This window comes from Pleurodeles waltl, chromosome 10 (assembly GCF_031143425.1).
Source record: "Pleurodeles waltl isolate 20211129_DDA chromosome 10, aPleWal1.hap1.20221129, whole genome shotgun sequence".
Lineage (NCBI taxonomy): Eukaryota > Metazoa > Chordata > Amphibia > Caudata > Salamandridae > Pleurodeles > Pleurodeles waltl.
In genome coordinates, this window is record NC_090449.1 from 1,021,600,798 (window position 1) to 1,021,617,480 (window position 16,683).

Here is a 16,683-nt window from a genome sequence, read left to right on the forward strand (position 1 = left end):
TCTTGTTCATAAGGGAGAGGGGTAGAATCTGTAATACCAGACTTCCAATCCCTCTCCAATTTTTCAATCATATACTGTAGTGCCAATTGCTGTCCAAAATGTGACATCTGTTGTATTGTGTCCATAATATCGGTGTGGGTGTAAATAGGATGTGACATCCAGTTCTCTGACTGATTCTTGATAACCCGTTTTTCCCCATCCCCAATAGTGGAGCGAGTACTAGGGGGCGAAATCGACTTAATAGGTGTGCTCCATATGGGTGAAAGTGAGTGTGTGGCTCTGCACTGTCGGCGTTGTCCATTTGGGGTATTAGGGGCAGGGGACATTATTGGTAACCTTGCAGTGCTGGCTGGTAGTGGTGGGGCAGGTGGCGGAGGGATTAGGACTTGGGCTATTGGGGTAGCTTGGGCTAGAGGCTGTGGTGGTTGTGGCACATGCTGCTGTAGTGGTGCACCTGGATTTCCCAAATTGTGCCCTTGCCCTTGCTGCTGTTGCTGTGCCCCCATGATAGGTTGGGCTACTGCAGGGGGTGTGTAAGGTGGAGGTGCAGTAGGGCTATTATCTAATAGCTGTAGCATTACCTCATCTTCCTCTAATGCATGTTTGGTTTCTGTTGGCTTTGATACATAACTTCCCTCCACCTGAGCCCTATGGACTCTATCTTCAGATTCAATCCCTTTCTGGGTTTGGGACTGGTGATAAAGGGCGGCCTTTTGCATGATGGTTCTCCTATTTTCCCTCTCTATCAGTTTATCTGATTTAATTTTTCTTTTATTGGCCTCCATTTCCCATTTTCTGTACACCTCAAACATATGTTGTCTAGCCTTTTTATGAAACAAACATTCCTGTAGGTAGGTTAGTTTCTTTAAATCAAAAGACCCATCCTCTGGCCACTGGAGGTCAGGACAATGTCTAGTATATCTGCGCCATATACTATTATACAAATTGTTCTCTAAACCATAATCCTTTAACATGTCCCACCCTGGTGTTCCCTCTTTTGGGATCGGTTGCTTTTTATCTAAACGTGGCACATGATTTCGGCGAAAACAAAGACATAACCCTTGCCAACATTTCTTATTCCCCATATCTAACCTTTTAAATTTTCAAAAGACAACACACACCAAATTTCAAAATGCAACATGTACCAAAGAAACCCTTGTTCAAATGTGCACCAAAGAAAACCTTTTTCAAATGTGCACCGAAGAAGAAAAAAAAACCCTTTTTTCAAATATTTACCAACTTACAAATTGCTCCAGGCCTGGGCAAAATACTCAAACAAGAAAAACACGTGTAATACAAATTGTCAAATGGTACCTTGTACAAATGCAAATTTACCAAGAACTAATCATTCCCAAAAATGATAAGTTATCCAAAAACAATTATTCTCTCAAATGCAAGTTAAAGCAGACAAATAGCCAGCGAGGAACAGTCTTACCTGACTATCTGCTTTTTCCTGGATTTCTCTCCGGCCGCCCGTGTCAGACTAATCAGTCAAGATAAACACCGATGTTTCAGGGACTTCGCTGGGACATCATGAGAAAGCGCGGGGAGGCCTGCCCGGTGGATAAGATGCAGCTGCTTTTGAAACTAAGTCTTTGTGCAGGGGCCCCTGGAATCTACACCTCCGGAACGGCGTCCCCCCACTGGCAGCACGTCTCGTGACAGAGCTACTGAAGATATCCACTGGAAGGTCCCTGTTCGGGCGCCAAATTGTCAAATGCACATATTTGCAGATACTTACAAATGCATTTACAAAGGAGTTTTTGACACGGAGAGCCGGAGTGAAAAATCAATGACCAAAGGTCTGTTTAATTTTGCTGCAGCAAAGAGGACAGGTTCACCACTGGCATCCCAGGCCCGAAGTAAAGTGTGCTAGCATAAAGCGTTTAACAGTGATATTTATACTCATACATCAAAGGATACATAAACTGTGTAAATAATGATATACGTCATACAGATATTTTAAGGAGTTAATCAGTTTCCACACACCGGTTCCATTCCCAGCTTTGTCCTTGCCTCCCTTCTGCAGCTGCCTGACTCCCCACATTCTTGAGACCCTTCAAAGGATTACGTGGTTCAAAGGCATAGATATCAGCCTTTCCCTCCCCAAAATACCACAGCCGAGGTCAGTTAGTTATTTGAACACACAATTATAATGAGTACAGTGCCCCAGTTAGGGAAAGAAACCAGCTGCAAGCCTATGGCGTGGAACCAGGCTTATTTTACCTAAACAAATATACATAAGATAACATATGTGATAGACAGTGCGTTCAGAGACAACAAAAGCTCAAACTTACACGTGTAAAAGAAACGAAGCAATTCAAAATGGATTCTAACACTGCAAGCAAACTTTTTTCCTTTAGTGTCTCTCCTTCGCACTCATGCTCATGGCGGCCGTGGTGCTTTAAATCGGCTCGCTTATGTCAACTGTTTTACTTTTCAATATATGTGGCAAAAAAGGTCCAGTCAGGAATTTACAACGCTAATAACTCTAGCTCGAGCATAGTGAGACCCTTTACTTTACAGTGCTTGTTAAAACTATGTTTGCAACCACTGTCCTGGCTTTGAAAGGAACTTTAATGCCAGTTATCGTGGTTTAGCAATGAGACGCACGTGATCCGGGATCCCTAGTGAGTATGTGAGAGCTGGGCCATCATTAGATGCTGTTCTGTTTTTGTTGCCTCAGATTTGTTCAAGATTTAGTAACTACTGAAAATATCGCTAATGATTACTTCTCATCAATGTCTTTGTGACGTTGACCATTACCCTGCGCTGTAGTTTGCCAGTATGCCACATTACCAAGCAGTTTGAGAGGCAAGCGGCTGTGCCAAGATGGTACCGGCAGTCAGAATGTGACTCGTCATGCCTAGAGCTGGAATTTCCATCCAGACTTTGAGCAGGCAGAGTAAATACTTCACATTTGCATAGCCCAGAGGTATTGTGTGCTTTTGCTATAACTTTCAGGGCTTTCTACATTTACCTTTTAGTTTCAAAGTTTCTTGTGTTTACCTGTTTCCTGCATAGACAAATTCACAGAATGCAGAAGTTACCGAGTAGTGTGTCATAATAGAAAAAGGATGTTCAGCCCATTCGTTTTCATGTCGGTTCTGTGTTTGTAAGCAGTAAGTATCCCTTCAACACTGTAAGATCTCAATTGTAGGTCAGCTTAAACACTCTATATGAGCAAGATGCAGTGCTACCTGTAGCATTGAAGCTCAAAGTTACAAATTGTCCATTTTGTCGAACCTTTTATACGTCGGTGTTACCCAAACGTATTGCACCTCCTGCTAAGATAATTCCAGTTGGCATAGATGCATTTCAAACTAACGTTTAAAGGGAGTGAGCCCATCTTTTGAGATTGCAAGGTTATATTTTTTTGTCTTCAGTATCCTACAGCAGGAGTGACGGGTGGAATTTAAGTTGTACCTCAGAGACAGGTCTCAATCAATTTTCACAAAGGTGTAATACCACAGTGTTGAATTCTCTGCAGTTGTGGCTCTCAGTGAATCTTAGACACTTACCAGCCCCATGCACTTGTTCTCATCCTTCACCTGGGCCTTTATTCTGCCAATAAGGTTTTGTGACTACTACTTAGCCACCTGTTGAGTACTTTTGGCCATTTCCAAAGGCTGCATACTTTAGTAAAGCGTGTGTGTTTTATGAACTAAAAAGGACTATCAAGAATATCTGCCATTATTAGTGCATATTATTGCATACCCTTGCATACCCTGTCACTTACAGTTGTCCTTCTGTTTTTTAGAGGATGTGCTGACGAAAGATGCTGGGGAGTGTGCGATATGCCTCGAAGAGCTAACACAGGGAGACACCATAGCACGACTGCCTTGCCTTTGTATATATCATAAAGCGTAAGTATGTGGCAAGCTTGAAACCGTCTATCAGTTACAGTTTGTTTCCATAGTTTATTCTAGTTATTGAATTATTTTTTTAAAACTTAGTGGGTTGACACAAGCATTAGAGAACACTGGGTATATGTTCTCTGTGCATAGGTACCCAGACATCTCAGCAGTGGACATCCACTTGACTCAAGATAATGTTTGATTCGTAGATGTCTTTTCGGTATTTATGTAAATTTGTTTTATTTTCTCAGTTTTCCAGCTGACAGGCTGTAAGTCTTGGATAGCCATCCTATTTAAAGGGAAGCTGTCTTAATGCTACTCAGTAACTTATCACTGTATCCTCTTTGTCTTTTAGAGTATTTATATTTTCGAAAGTGCGCCCTTTTTGTGAAACTGTGCAGATATGGTTACTCTGAGGAGAAATACTCAATAGAAACCTGATCTTTATTCTTTTAGATCACAATAAGGCATTGGTCTTAACAGGCAACAGCATGAGGCAATACCGAAGGGTTCAGTTTACTGTATGTTGTTTGAAATCTGGAAAGAGTACATAGATGCTATGTATATCCTAGTAATGAGCCTAAAAGGGGTGATAGTGAAAATTTTATTTCATCCTCTATTTTGCAAGTTAAAGAAATCAGTCATAAACCATCAGAGAGCAGACCCAAATGGAATATCTATAGATTTGCTTGTCTACTAGAATCACGTAAGTGGGCCTCATTTCTAGCAATACTTAATAATTTTCTCATGCAGAGTCAAAAACTCGAATTCTGAAAGGGGATACCTTATTTAGCCTGTAAGTAATTGGATTTTTATTTGGAATGGATGAGTACCTACCTCAGGGAACAGTCATAATCCTTGACAGGGGTAACCCTCAAAGTCACTAAATTATTCTAAGCTCAAAACCCTCGTAGCTTATAGTCCAGTAATAAATTCAGAATGTAAAACAATAAAAATCCCAATCAGAATTAGATGCATAAGAATATCACTTAATAAACAAAGCAACAACAAAATGACAAAAAAATAATCATCAAGGAGAATCTGAGATATGAATTTGAAGATGTTTAAGTAGAAATATGTTCAAGAAGCACAAAGCTCCATGATAGACAATGGTCAAGGTAGACCAGGACCTAGGCAAAATTAGAGTCTGGCCTTGATGGGGCGGATACACCACCAAGGTTTACCCTCTGGCGTAGTGTTTTAAGCCTACTCCACCAGAGGAGTACACTTCTAAAACCCCCAGGACATCAAGGAAGGAACTTAGACTTCTAGTATGTCAAGGAGATGCCAAGAGCAGGGTTCAATCCAGATGCCACTGATCAGCGGGATACTTCCAGGAGAAAGCCACTTCTAGCTTGTTGTATACCTGAAGCTCAAACAGGAGATCAGTCTTGTGATCCTTGGAATGCATTTTGTCCTGTATATAAGAGGGAGCAGGTCCAGTCCATCAAGGCCCCTCTCAGGTCACAAACAGTCTGTTCAGTACCCTTCAGAATACTTCAGAGACCTGCGAAAGATCAGATGTTGGTTCCTGAAGGTGCCACATTAATGCCTGGCAGTAGTTAGTGGGCGGCAAGGACTCCTTGGTACATCTTAACCAATGGGGCTTAAGTTCCTGAGGGCCAACCCTACCCACTTTGGCCATTTTCAAGATAACAGTATTCAACCACAATAAGTTTGGGGTTAAAAGGCTATGAGTGTACTATAATAATCTAATTTGAGACATTGTCTTTACCCACAAAAAGCCCAGAGACAGAAGTCTGGTAGGACAAAAGCATAGTCCTTCAGCAACTAGACAGTGAGTCTAGAACAATTGTTTAGGCATCCCGTTATTCCCCCTTTCAGGTGTGCCCCAAGGCTTATATGTAAACCCAGTGATTGAAGTCTGGTAGGACAAAAGTGGAGTTCTTTAAAAAACAGACAGTGTATTTGCAAAAATTATTTTGGCATCCTGTTTTCTCCACGTTCAAGAGTGCCCTATGAACTTATGTGAGCCCAACAGACCTGTCAAGCATGATTTGATATTAAAGCAGAATTTTACATTATATTATCAGAAAGGAAGCCCACAGCCCCACCTACATAATCTGCAGCGTTCAGAGGAGTCATCTCGGTCCATTTAGATCAGCCTGATGTGTGCTCTAGAGTCATTTCGGACCTGTTCAGGGCACTTACTGTCTGGGAGCTGACCGAGGCTTGTGTTATTTAATCTTTTGACAATTCAGGTAAAGGGTAACTTTCTAAAAGTAAATTTGCCATAATATTTTTAAAACATCTGACCCTTCACAGTTGAATTTTTAATAACTATTAAATATAGTTGTTTATTATTATTTCAGCTGGCCTCTTTCCGGAAATATAGTATTAGTATTTTAATCTGTACTCTTGTTTTCTATACAGGACGGCTAGACCTGCCACATTTAAAATAGATTTTGTGTGCTACTCACCGTAAGGACATGTTAACATTACATTTCTACATTATCGACTTTAACATTTCGCGCATCCTGCCTTCTGGGCTATAAGGCTTACAAAAGGGACGTTTTGACACAAATGGGCTTATTTTGACAGGTTGAATTGCAGTGTTTAAGCACCACAATTAGGCTACAATAGTAGGCCTAAAGCCATGTTTTATACTGTCACTCTAGAGGCTGGCACAATACGTGCTGCAGTCCACTAATGACATGTAACTTGCAGGCCCTGGGTACATTTTGTACCATATTCATCAGGGACTTATGGGTAAGTTAAACATACCAATTAGGAACATGCCAATTCAACCATGTGTAAAGCAGGATAACAAGCACTTTACTACTGGTTAGTAGAGGAAGAGTGCACAAAGTTTAAAGCCAGTACAAATATAGGGTCCAGCCGAAGACCAATTTTCTACATGAACTGTAAGCACAGTCTTTGTGTGAATCCATTAAGCTGTTGTTTAATAGTGCTACTTGACATTGAAGATAACATCGTTGTGAAATTAATATTTGGCTACAATCATAGGGAAATGGGAATCACCTATTATTATTAGGGCAGAAAGGATTCCTTTAAAGATGCCACTATGGTCAAGATAATGGCCTTGTCTATCATCTTGTTTACTACATGTTTTGTGGATTGTAGCAAAACTTTTGATCAATGTAAACTATATCAGAAAGGTTAATATTTGGGGGTAGATCAACCACTGGTAAATTTGATTGTTGAACTTGGCTGCAAGACGTAGTTTGGAAACAAACTAGCTAACAAAAAGCACTACCTCTAAAAGTTAATGTAGAACTGCTCAAAACTGGGGTATGATCTTGCTTCATTGTGATTTTTCCTTTACATGGCTGTCCTATCTCCAAAGCTGAATCTAATACAATCGCATACCAGAAGCATAGGAGGTCGCCTGTTAACTTGGCGTGTGTGGACGACCTGGTATTGCTGGGGGGGAAAAAAAATTTGCCTTTAAAGACTGTCAATAGTACTACCATAAAACAATGCGATCAAAGTGTTAAAAAAGGGGAAGAACATAATTAACATTCTTGTTTATATATAATAGGCAAGGAAAACCCAAGCGCCATCAGTGCCTCATTGGTATCCGATGAGAAAATTTGAAACAATGTCAAAAGATTCACTTGACTAAAATATGTATGAGTATCTAACGATTGTTTCACCAGACAGGCCTACATCACTTTGCAGCTTTTAAAATACTGTTTGCAATAAATATTTTCCTGTTTGGGGAAAAATTACTTTTGGAAGCTGCATGAACAAAAAATTAATGTACAGTATTTAATAAAAAAGTAATAGTTGACATGTAAACTTGTGGAGCTCCGGTGACATTTACAAACCACTTAGCTTTCGGAGCGCAGGACTTCTGGATTCAGCGGAAGGAGTCTGTGTCCCAGTGCACCGGAGGCTTCCGGGGTACTCGGAGAGGTTCCTAAAGCCGAAGAGAAAACTTAGAAAAAAACACATCTACACACACAGTAGTTCCTTTAAGTGGTAGGAACTACTATGGAAATGTCTTCTTTCTTATTTTATTTTTTTATTTTTTTTTTATCCAACAATATTTCTACCCAAAAATATTTTTACTTTGAGAGATTTTTTTAATGTGGAATGATGGTCTGTCTGCGGTCCCAACAATAGCGCTTAGCAAAAACTATGACAAAACAATTAACATTGACAAATCCCAAAGAGCAGGGGCCAATACCAAATCTTTGCCAATGCTTTTCTTTTATTGAGATTTTATCTAGGATTGTGTGGGAATTTAAGGGAAATAATAACCTTTGCCTGTATTGTTTAGGGTGATTTTAATTTTATATATCGATGCTTAGATAGATTTTGACTCCTGTCATACCTGGAATTTACAAATTCTGTAACACGTTGTCAGATCACCAAGGTGCATATTTCCTTATGTCCTTTTTTTAACAAATAAAAGCTTTCTGTGGCAGTCCCAGTTATATTTAGGTTAATAATGTGACGTAAGTAGAGTTGCACCCAAATGGCTCTCTGATCATTTGTGAAGAATTCGGAGCTAAACATTTCACCTGGTTGCAATCAGTGGCCTCTGGGCCAGAAAGAATTTACTCAGTGTGGCCCAGTCTCTTGTAACGCACAGCATGCTTCCTTGACCTGTTTGTGATAATACTCACATATGTTTGTATCCATCTGGGTGACGCTGGTTGAACATTTGACCTTTGGGGTAATATTGTCTTCTGCATCACTGTATCATGGGAACCTTCAGAGTGGAGACCTACACTATCATTAACAAGCTGCTGCAGAAGGGGTCACTGAGCACCTTTTAAAAGTGGCACCGCGGCAGGTCCTCTGGGGCATAATATCCTTGAGGGATAACAAACATTCAGCGTCATTTTAGCGCGACTGTCCCTTCTTCCCATCAGGATTTACCCCATGTGTTAAACTTCTGTAGTTTAGATGTGCAGTCATCTGCATGCAGACCGTAATTTACATCTTGGCAAAGGCAACTTGGCCTTCCACCCTCCTTAGGTAAGTAAGTTGAGTACTAGCACATTGCATACAGTGCTTAGAAACAGTAGTGCAGTATGAACCGCTATATGCAAAAGATATTACCAGTGTTTGATGAAGTGCTAAAAAGTCTCAGTATACTTAATATTGGTGGACACCATTGTATGTTTATTTAAAAAAAAAAAAAAACATGAGTACTACAGATGGTTTCATGATGGTTTAATTTGTAGATGTTGCAGTCGGGGCATTCCGCCTAACACATTGAAAATGGGCAACTTTGCATGTGAAATGTTCAGCAGCATCACTGGGAGTAATGCCATGTGAAGCAGAGTTGCATCCTCCTGAATGTAATGCTAATGGACCCATTTCCAGTTTGACACTTTGATTTTCTATGTGTTCACCATCTGAACACTTTCTTTTGTCACCCAGCTTGGCTGTTTATACATCCCACGTTTTTCCTTGGGTGTTTTATTGGTTACTTATTAGATCGTTGTTTAAAGAGTGCCACATCCGAATTTGTAGTATTGAGTACCAAACTGCTGTCTATGTATGTATGTATGTAAGATTTTCTGATTGATACTTATGACCACAAATTCCTGAACTAGTGAATTTCCCTACCCAGATGTTTGATGATGACACTGATGTCCATGACATGATCTACAGAACCTTGTGTTGTCCAAGCCGGACTGTCAAATATATTTGGCTAGAGTCTGATTCCTGGAATGCTGTCTGTGACTTCACCCCCAAAGCAGGAGTATTCTTTTTCTTGAGTTTCCCCTTCGACTTGTCTTTAGACTTCCATTTGGACTTACCCATAGAGAGAGAATGAAACCAAGCGACCTTGCGACTGAATCAATGCCTGTTGGCGTGACAAATAAACAACTGACTAGCGCATGTGTGTGGCTCTGTGTCATGTCCAGAGGTGAGAAAGAGTGATGATATGGGCTGATGATACCACCTGCTGGCACGCGGGAGCTATTGCAAACGTCTCCAGCAGATCCAGTATGACATCTGGGGAGAGTACCAGGGTGAGGAACCTGCGGTTAGATCTCAACCAGAAAGAGCATTACTAAAGGTAAGTAACTTAATTAGTAGAATGATTAGGTATTTTGGCTGAAAGTGTGATGATTTTATTTATTGCTGGGTTTTTTTTTTATCTGGATAACTCTCTATGACTATGAATCTATCCACCCATTAAACAAACATTCTTACAGCTTTGATGTCTGAATAAAGCTGTTGGAGAGTATTATAGGAGAACAATATTCTTCTTGGAGCTGACATGGAAGTAGCCACAAGGGCTACACACTGCTTTCTGAGGCCAGATTAAGAGTGTACACAATAATATATAATTATTGCACATGCCATCTGCCTAGATTGTGGAGAGAAAAGTGACACAATAAAGATGTCCACCCTTTTCTTGTGACCTTGTTACAGACACGTCAGTCCTATCATATCCAGGCACTCACTATTTTTTTCCATAGGTGAGGCTATTAATGCTTTATTTGTACAATCTAACCATAGTGTCTGTAGCTTTTGGTAATCTGTTATCTCTTAGTCTGAACTCCTCGTAAACAACCCAATGCAAAAGCCAAATAAATACACAAGTGCATCCTGGAAGTTTGTGAGCTTTGATTAATTTTCGTTGTTTTTAGAGTCATCCTTGTGTCTGGGCTGTCTCTCAACTCCTGTAATTAAGGGGAAAAAAACTAATAAAATACTACTTGGAGAGATTTTGTGTCCCATCACCAACGCTATTGCTCTGTTAGAAGGCAATTTACTGTTTAGGTCAGGCCGCTATATACATTGAGTGGGCAGCAGGTCAGCCCCCTACAGTCACTGGCATTGCTGGCTCTGTCGCTTATGTTTTGGAACAGCCCACAGTAGAAGTCTTCAGTGTTTGGGATGGGGCATGCGAGTGCCGGTATTCTGACACTTCATTACTACGTCCGCATTCGCATTAAGACGGGTCAAGCACTCATGACTGACAAAGAAGTCTGCCTTGGACAGCTTACAGCCGCACTTGGCACACGCTACCACCGTCAAATCCCCGGGACAGACCGTATTAGTATGTTGCTCCTTATTTGCTTCCCTTGATTTAGGAACTGCATGGAATAGCCAGGGATACTGGTGTTTTGAGTAGTAGATGAATGGGCGGCTAGTGGAATAGTGAGTCGTGGGCGGGGAGAGGGATGCGGAGTCGTGGGCGGGGAGAGGGATGCGGAGTCGTGGGCGGGGAGAGGGATGCGGAGTCGTGGGCGGGGAGAGGGATGCGGAGTCGTGGGCGGGGAGAGGGATGCGGAGTCGTGGGCGGGGAGAGGGATGCGGAGTCGTGGGCGGGGAGAGGGATGCGGAGTCGTGGGCGGGGAGAGGGATGCGGAGTCGTGGGCGGGGAGAGGGATGCGGAGTCGTGGGCGGGGAGAGGGATGCGGAGTCGTGGGCGGGGAAAGGGATGCGGGGAGAGGGATGCCGAGTCTTGGGCGGGGAGAGGGATGGTGGGGATAGGGATGCCGAGTCTTGGGCGGGGAGAGGGATGGTGGGGAGAGGGGTGCCGAGTCTTGGGCGGGGAGAGGGGTGCCGAGTCTTGGGCGGGGAGAGGGGTGCCGAGTCTTGGGCGGGGAGAGGGGTGCCGAGTCTTGGGCGGGGAGAGGGGTGCCGAGTCTTGAAAACAAGGAGGGGTGCCGAGTCTTGAAAACAAGGAGGGGTGCCGAGTCTTGAAAACAAGGAGGGGTGCCGAGTCTTGAAAACAAGGAGGGGTGCCGAGTCTTGAAAACAAGGAGGGGTGCCGAGTCTTGAAAACAAGGAGGGGTGCCGAGTCTTGGGCGGGGAGAGGGATGCCAAGTCTTGGGCGAGGAGAGGGATGCCAAGTCTTGGGCGGGGGAGAGGTGCGCCGGTCCTTGGGCGGGGGAGAGGTGCGCCGGTCCTTGGGCGGGGGAGAGGTGCGCCGGTCCTTGGGCGGGGGAGAGGTGCGCCGGTCCTTGGGCGGGGGAGAGGTGCGCCGGTCCTTGGGCGGGGGAGAGGTGCGCCGGTCCTTGGGCGGGGGAGAGGTGCGCCGGTCCTTGGGCGGGGGAGAGGTGCGCCGGTCCTTGGGCGGGGGAGAGGTGCGCCGGTCCTTGGGCAAGGAGAGGGATGCTGGTCCTTGGGCATGGAGAAGGATGCTGAGTTGTGGGCGGGGAGAGGGATGCGGAGCCGTGGGTGAAGAGAGGGATGCGGAGCCGTGGGTGGAGAGAGGGATGCGGATCCTTGGTTCACTCAAGTGAAGCAGTAGATAGTGGGAGCACGAGGTGACTACTGCCTGGGTATTCAAGTCCTTGTAATGTTGTTTTGCATGAGAGACAGGCTTAGGTACGAAACTGTCAGCATTTGGTTTATCGGAGTAGAGTGCCAGCTGAGGCTCTCTGATACAAAGAGCCAAATGGTCATGCTTGCCTCTCAGTTGACATAATCTTTGGAAGAGGCACCGTGTGGTATATTTGAGCATTGTAGCTTTGAATGCATCTCTGCTGATCTATTTACATTTGTGTACTTTGCAAATTTGTGAAATTAATTGGTGAATTTCTGGAATATTTTCATAACGTGAATACCCATAAACAATTGTGATTATGATTGCATCTCGATTGATTGAATGTGACCCTGACAGGTAGTCCTAGGTAGCCTGGTTTGTTTGCATACCTCTGCAGAATGTACTTTCCAAGTGGAATAATGCTTTTGTGTGATAAGGAATACTTTCTCTATTACTGTAAGATGTCTTCCGTGTTCTTGTGCACTGGAAGAGTACAATGAATCAGACGGCATCACATGCGCTATCGCAGGTGGTCTTTGTGTTCTGTTTCTTTCATGCACATCTCTGAATAACTGACTCTTCTAAGGTACGATGGAATGCGGAAAACAGAGGTTAGGGCAGTCCGTGGAAGTGGTGTGTACCCAGGTTCTGATCCGAACGGGATCCTTTTATTACATAGCAGGATCAGGACATGGAGCTTCCTAATTTGTGGGTGATCGGATGGGAGTGGAGAGCCCTAATATTGGTCAGGAAGCTTTGTGGGAGACAGTGCTCCTTAATATACCATGAGGGCCCCTGAAATGCACACAGGCATACACAGGTATTTGAGGAGCGCAACACAGGTATTTGAGGAGCGCACAGGAGGCTCCACATTAGATATGGAATCCTTAATGTTCTTTGAGGTCCTCTCCTGTGGTCTTGGAGTGGGCAGGGGCTATAAAACCACTAAGATGCTTCCTGGTTTCATGTCATTTCACACTTTCCATCAGTCATTATTTTAGGCAGCATTTTGCATGCTGTTTTATAATCCTGTCCCAACAATGTTTAAAAATCAACCCACCATCCTGAGAACAGAATGTGCTCTTGGCTAGTGGTGGCACACGTGACAAGAGCCTACTTGGCTACTATGATCGATCAGTGGGTAGTGACACAATATAAAACTGTCACTTTGAAGGCAGACCACAAAGTAAAACTATGGTGGATCGCTTGTAGTGAAAGCAGGCCAAAAACTGCGGCCTTTACTCTTCCAAACAAATAAGTGTGGTCTCCATTAGTGGTATTTGTGGTAGGGGCTGGCTAGGGCTGCCCGCCACTAGGATGCCAGATTGCACAATAGTTGTGCGGCATCCTAAGTGGAGATGCTTGCTGGTTTGAGACCTGCCAGACACGTCTCTCCCCTCCACATTCTCCCAGTGGCTACTTGTCCCGATCAATGGCTTCAGTGAGGCAGAAGTTTGGGCCAGGTAGGCGTTACTGCTGTTTGTGCTTTGCTAGCAAAGTATTAAGGCATAGGATTAGCACAGCGGCATCCATGCCGATCTAGAAAATAACAAAATCTCGTCATTTTCATAGCAAAGTTTTTAAGCATAGGAATAGCTATTGCCATCCAAGCTGAGCTGAAAAATGACAAAAGCCTTTCGCCACTTCAGCCACAGTACTACAGCTTTGGATTGGTAAAATACCATCCAGGCCAAGCTGGAATGGATGAAATCAACCCCTGACGTGTATTTCTCTTGTCATGATCTCGACAGAGGTGTAGCTTTGTCCAGATCAGAGAGCACCCAGTATAGATCAAAACAGTACCCTTTCAGGATGAGAGTGCTTCATAAATTATGCAAAAAAAAAAAAAAGGAAGCAAGGAATTATGGGTAGTTCCCAAGCTTAAGTGGAGAGCAGCTCCTATATGGAGCAGCCTACACCAGCGACACTGCTAGAAAAATACATTTGAGGTGAGCAGACACAAAGGTTTTAGGCATAGGATTAGCACAGTGCCATCCAGGTCCAGCTGAAAAATGACAAAAACCTTTTACCTATCCGAAGCTATAATACTGTGCCTGGATATATCATGGATATACACAATGCTTGCTTTTAGGGGCTTTCAGCCAGTCATGTAGGTTGAGTTAGCTGTTCCATGGTGACAGAAGTGGTTGTGTAGTTGCATAGTTCAGGTACCTCAAACATTGACCTCAGGACAGCAGCCATGGTACTGCATAAAGGAGAATTTCCAAATCCTTATTGCTGACTGCGCTAAGCATGGTGCTCTCTTCTCCCACTGCTGTTTTTATGAACAGGTTGGCTTCCGCAACACACACCATTCTCTCCTCCCGCCGTATGATTGGTGGGATCTAGCAGTTAGACGCAGCGGCAATCCTGTACAAAGAGGAGATGCTCAGAGCTTTCCACCAGACTCTTTAGGACCAGTGATTCTGATGCTTTTTTTTTTTTAACGGTCTGCCCTGAATACTCCCAATTCTCAGGTTCCGGTAGGGGTAGACCTGCTCAGAGTTGCAAAGTTTTTCCTCCCAAAGCTGAGGCACAGTTTTTTCTGAAAAATCCCAGCAAAAAGTCACTTTAATTTGGAGAATTTTCTTGCACAAAGTTTGTGAAAAGATTCTTCTGGAAGCAAAGTTTACAAAACCTTGCAACGTTAGGAAAAGTTGCAAACTTCACGAAGCCTCTAAGACGGAATTTAAATCTTGCCCTGTTCTAGACGTAGTGTTGTAGCCTAGTTGCCACTGCCATTTTCATCTCAGTCTACGAGTCCGTTTGTTGTGAAAATGCTGCTCATGAAAGCCTGTTTTCGAGCCCCTTCTGGCTCACTTAGTATGAAACTGAGTTAAGGCATTTGTATGGGGCACAACAAACACTTAGGCCTCGATTACAAGCATTTGGATATGCGCTGATTCTCTGTGGCCTAAATGTTGTTTCTGCATGGTGTGCCTGCACAAACATCTGGCTCCTACAGACTAATCCCCACGGTTAATCTACAATCTTGTTTTTTTCTAGGTAAAGTTCCGCACAGAATTCTCACTTTTGTGGGGATTAAGTTTTCCATTTTCCATCTGCTCTGTGGGGCTGTTATGGAGAGGGCGAATGGGGGTGAAGGGTGGTGGTGGTGGTGGTGGTGGTGGTGGGTAAGGAAGGATGTGGCCTGAGGGGGGAATATTACATGCCCTCAGTACTATAGGAGAGTTTTGGGCAGGGGCTTGTGTAAGGCTTCACTTGCAGCCTAGACCTAAAGTGATGTTACCGGCCCCTTAAAGCAGAGCCAGTGTTCTGCACCTTGGAAATCAGGGTGTGGGAACACTGGGCCAGTTATAACTGGGCTCTTAATGTTCTGAATACACATTTAATGTTCTGATTATAAAGTGTTAATATGAAGCCGTGTCAATCATCACCCTTTGTCGACCCACAAAAGATGAAAGGCTGAGTCCACCTATCAAGAGTAAGGGACTCTTACCGCATGCAGATATTAGGCACCATCGAAGTCGCTGCGTGTTTTAAAGAGACAGTACCCTGCAACGCTGGTCCCTCGTATGTGACTAGAAAGGAGGGACAAAGTGGAGGAGAGGGGTGGTGAGGAAGGAGAAAAACAAAAGAGCAATAGGAGGAAAGAGAAAAAGCCTTGTTAGGGAGTATGGAATTATGGAATGGAGGACAGAAAGGTGAGGCGATAAGGAAAACCAGGTGCAGGGAGGGAGAAGGTAATTGCTAAAATAAAGAAGAGTGAAGAAATTAGTGAGGTGTGGGATAAAGAAAATGAAGTGAATTGGAGGAGCCAGAGGAAAGTTGGGTGGACTTGCCACTGCTCCCTATGCTGTCATAGAACTCTTTGCATTCCTGGATTTCCAATACCAAGATTGCTCCGGCAGTTGTAACCTTGGTTTATTTCCATTGGACCAATTGGACTAACGTACTTGGTAACATGGTCTATAGTTGAAACGTCTGCGACAAGACTTCGTTTGCTGACAACATGCAGAAGGTGACTACCATTGACTAAAAGGATGTGGTCAATGGCTAAGGTGATCTTTGCACAAATCTAGGCTTCTCCACCTGGCCAAAAGTGTGTGATCTTGGGCAGCAGTTATCTGAAGCTCAAGGCATCTACACTGAACCAAACATACAAGTCCAGAGCATTTCTCAGTAGCCTAAGAACATTGATTCAATGGTATGGCTACTGCAGCTATGTTAACATCGGACATATAATACTTTCATGCCTTTAGGAACTTGGTAAGTTCAATAGGTGGGCTTTGTTTTCTAATTTTCTTGTTTTCCTGGTCAAAAACCCCATGTGATGAAACTTGTGTATTTTCTACTTTCAATATGTAACACTTGCTATGAAAACCCCAAATTTAACTTATTTTTTTGTACCTCTGATCCCTTACCAGGTGCATAGATGAGTGGTTCGAAGTAAACAGATCATGTCCGGAGCACCCTTCAGATTAAGGACTTCTGGTTTGCATAGGTAATTTACTTGATATTCACGAAAGCCTAAAGAGTGCCTGGGTCATAAAAGGTCAGCTTAGTGTTTAGTGACATTTGACCTCATCTTCACTGGTTTTGAATAGTGTGAATGCAGTTAATCCCATTTCAATA

At 43.4% G+C, this 16,683-nt stretch overlaps 1 protein-coding gene across 1 annotated transcript in view; it reads left to right on the forward strand.

The window, feature by feature from the left end:
- The window catches only part of ZNRF2 (zinc and ring finger 2), a 152,502-nt gene that overhangs the window by 113,124 nt on the left and 22,695 nt on the right, over positions 1-16,683 (forward strand). Inside the window, exons 3-4 of the mRNA XM_069211942.1 lie at positions 3,761-3,866; positions 16,476-16,552. Coding sequence (XP_069068043.1) covers positions 3,761-3,866; positions 16,476-16,533 — 164 coding nt within the window. The 3' untranslated portion in view covers positions 16,534-16,552. The remainder of the gene's footprint in view (positions 1-3,760; positions 3,867-16,475; positions 16,553-16,683) is intronic.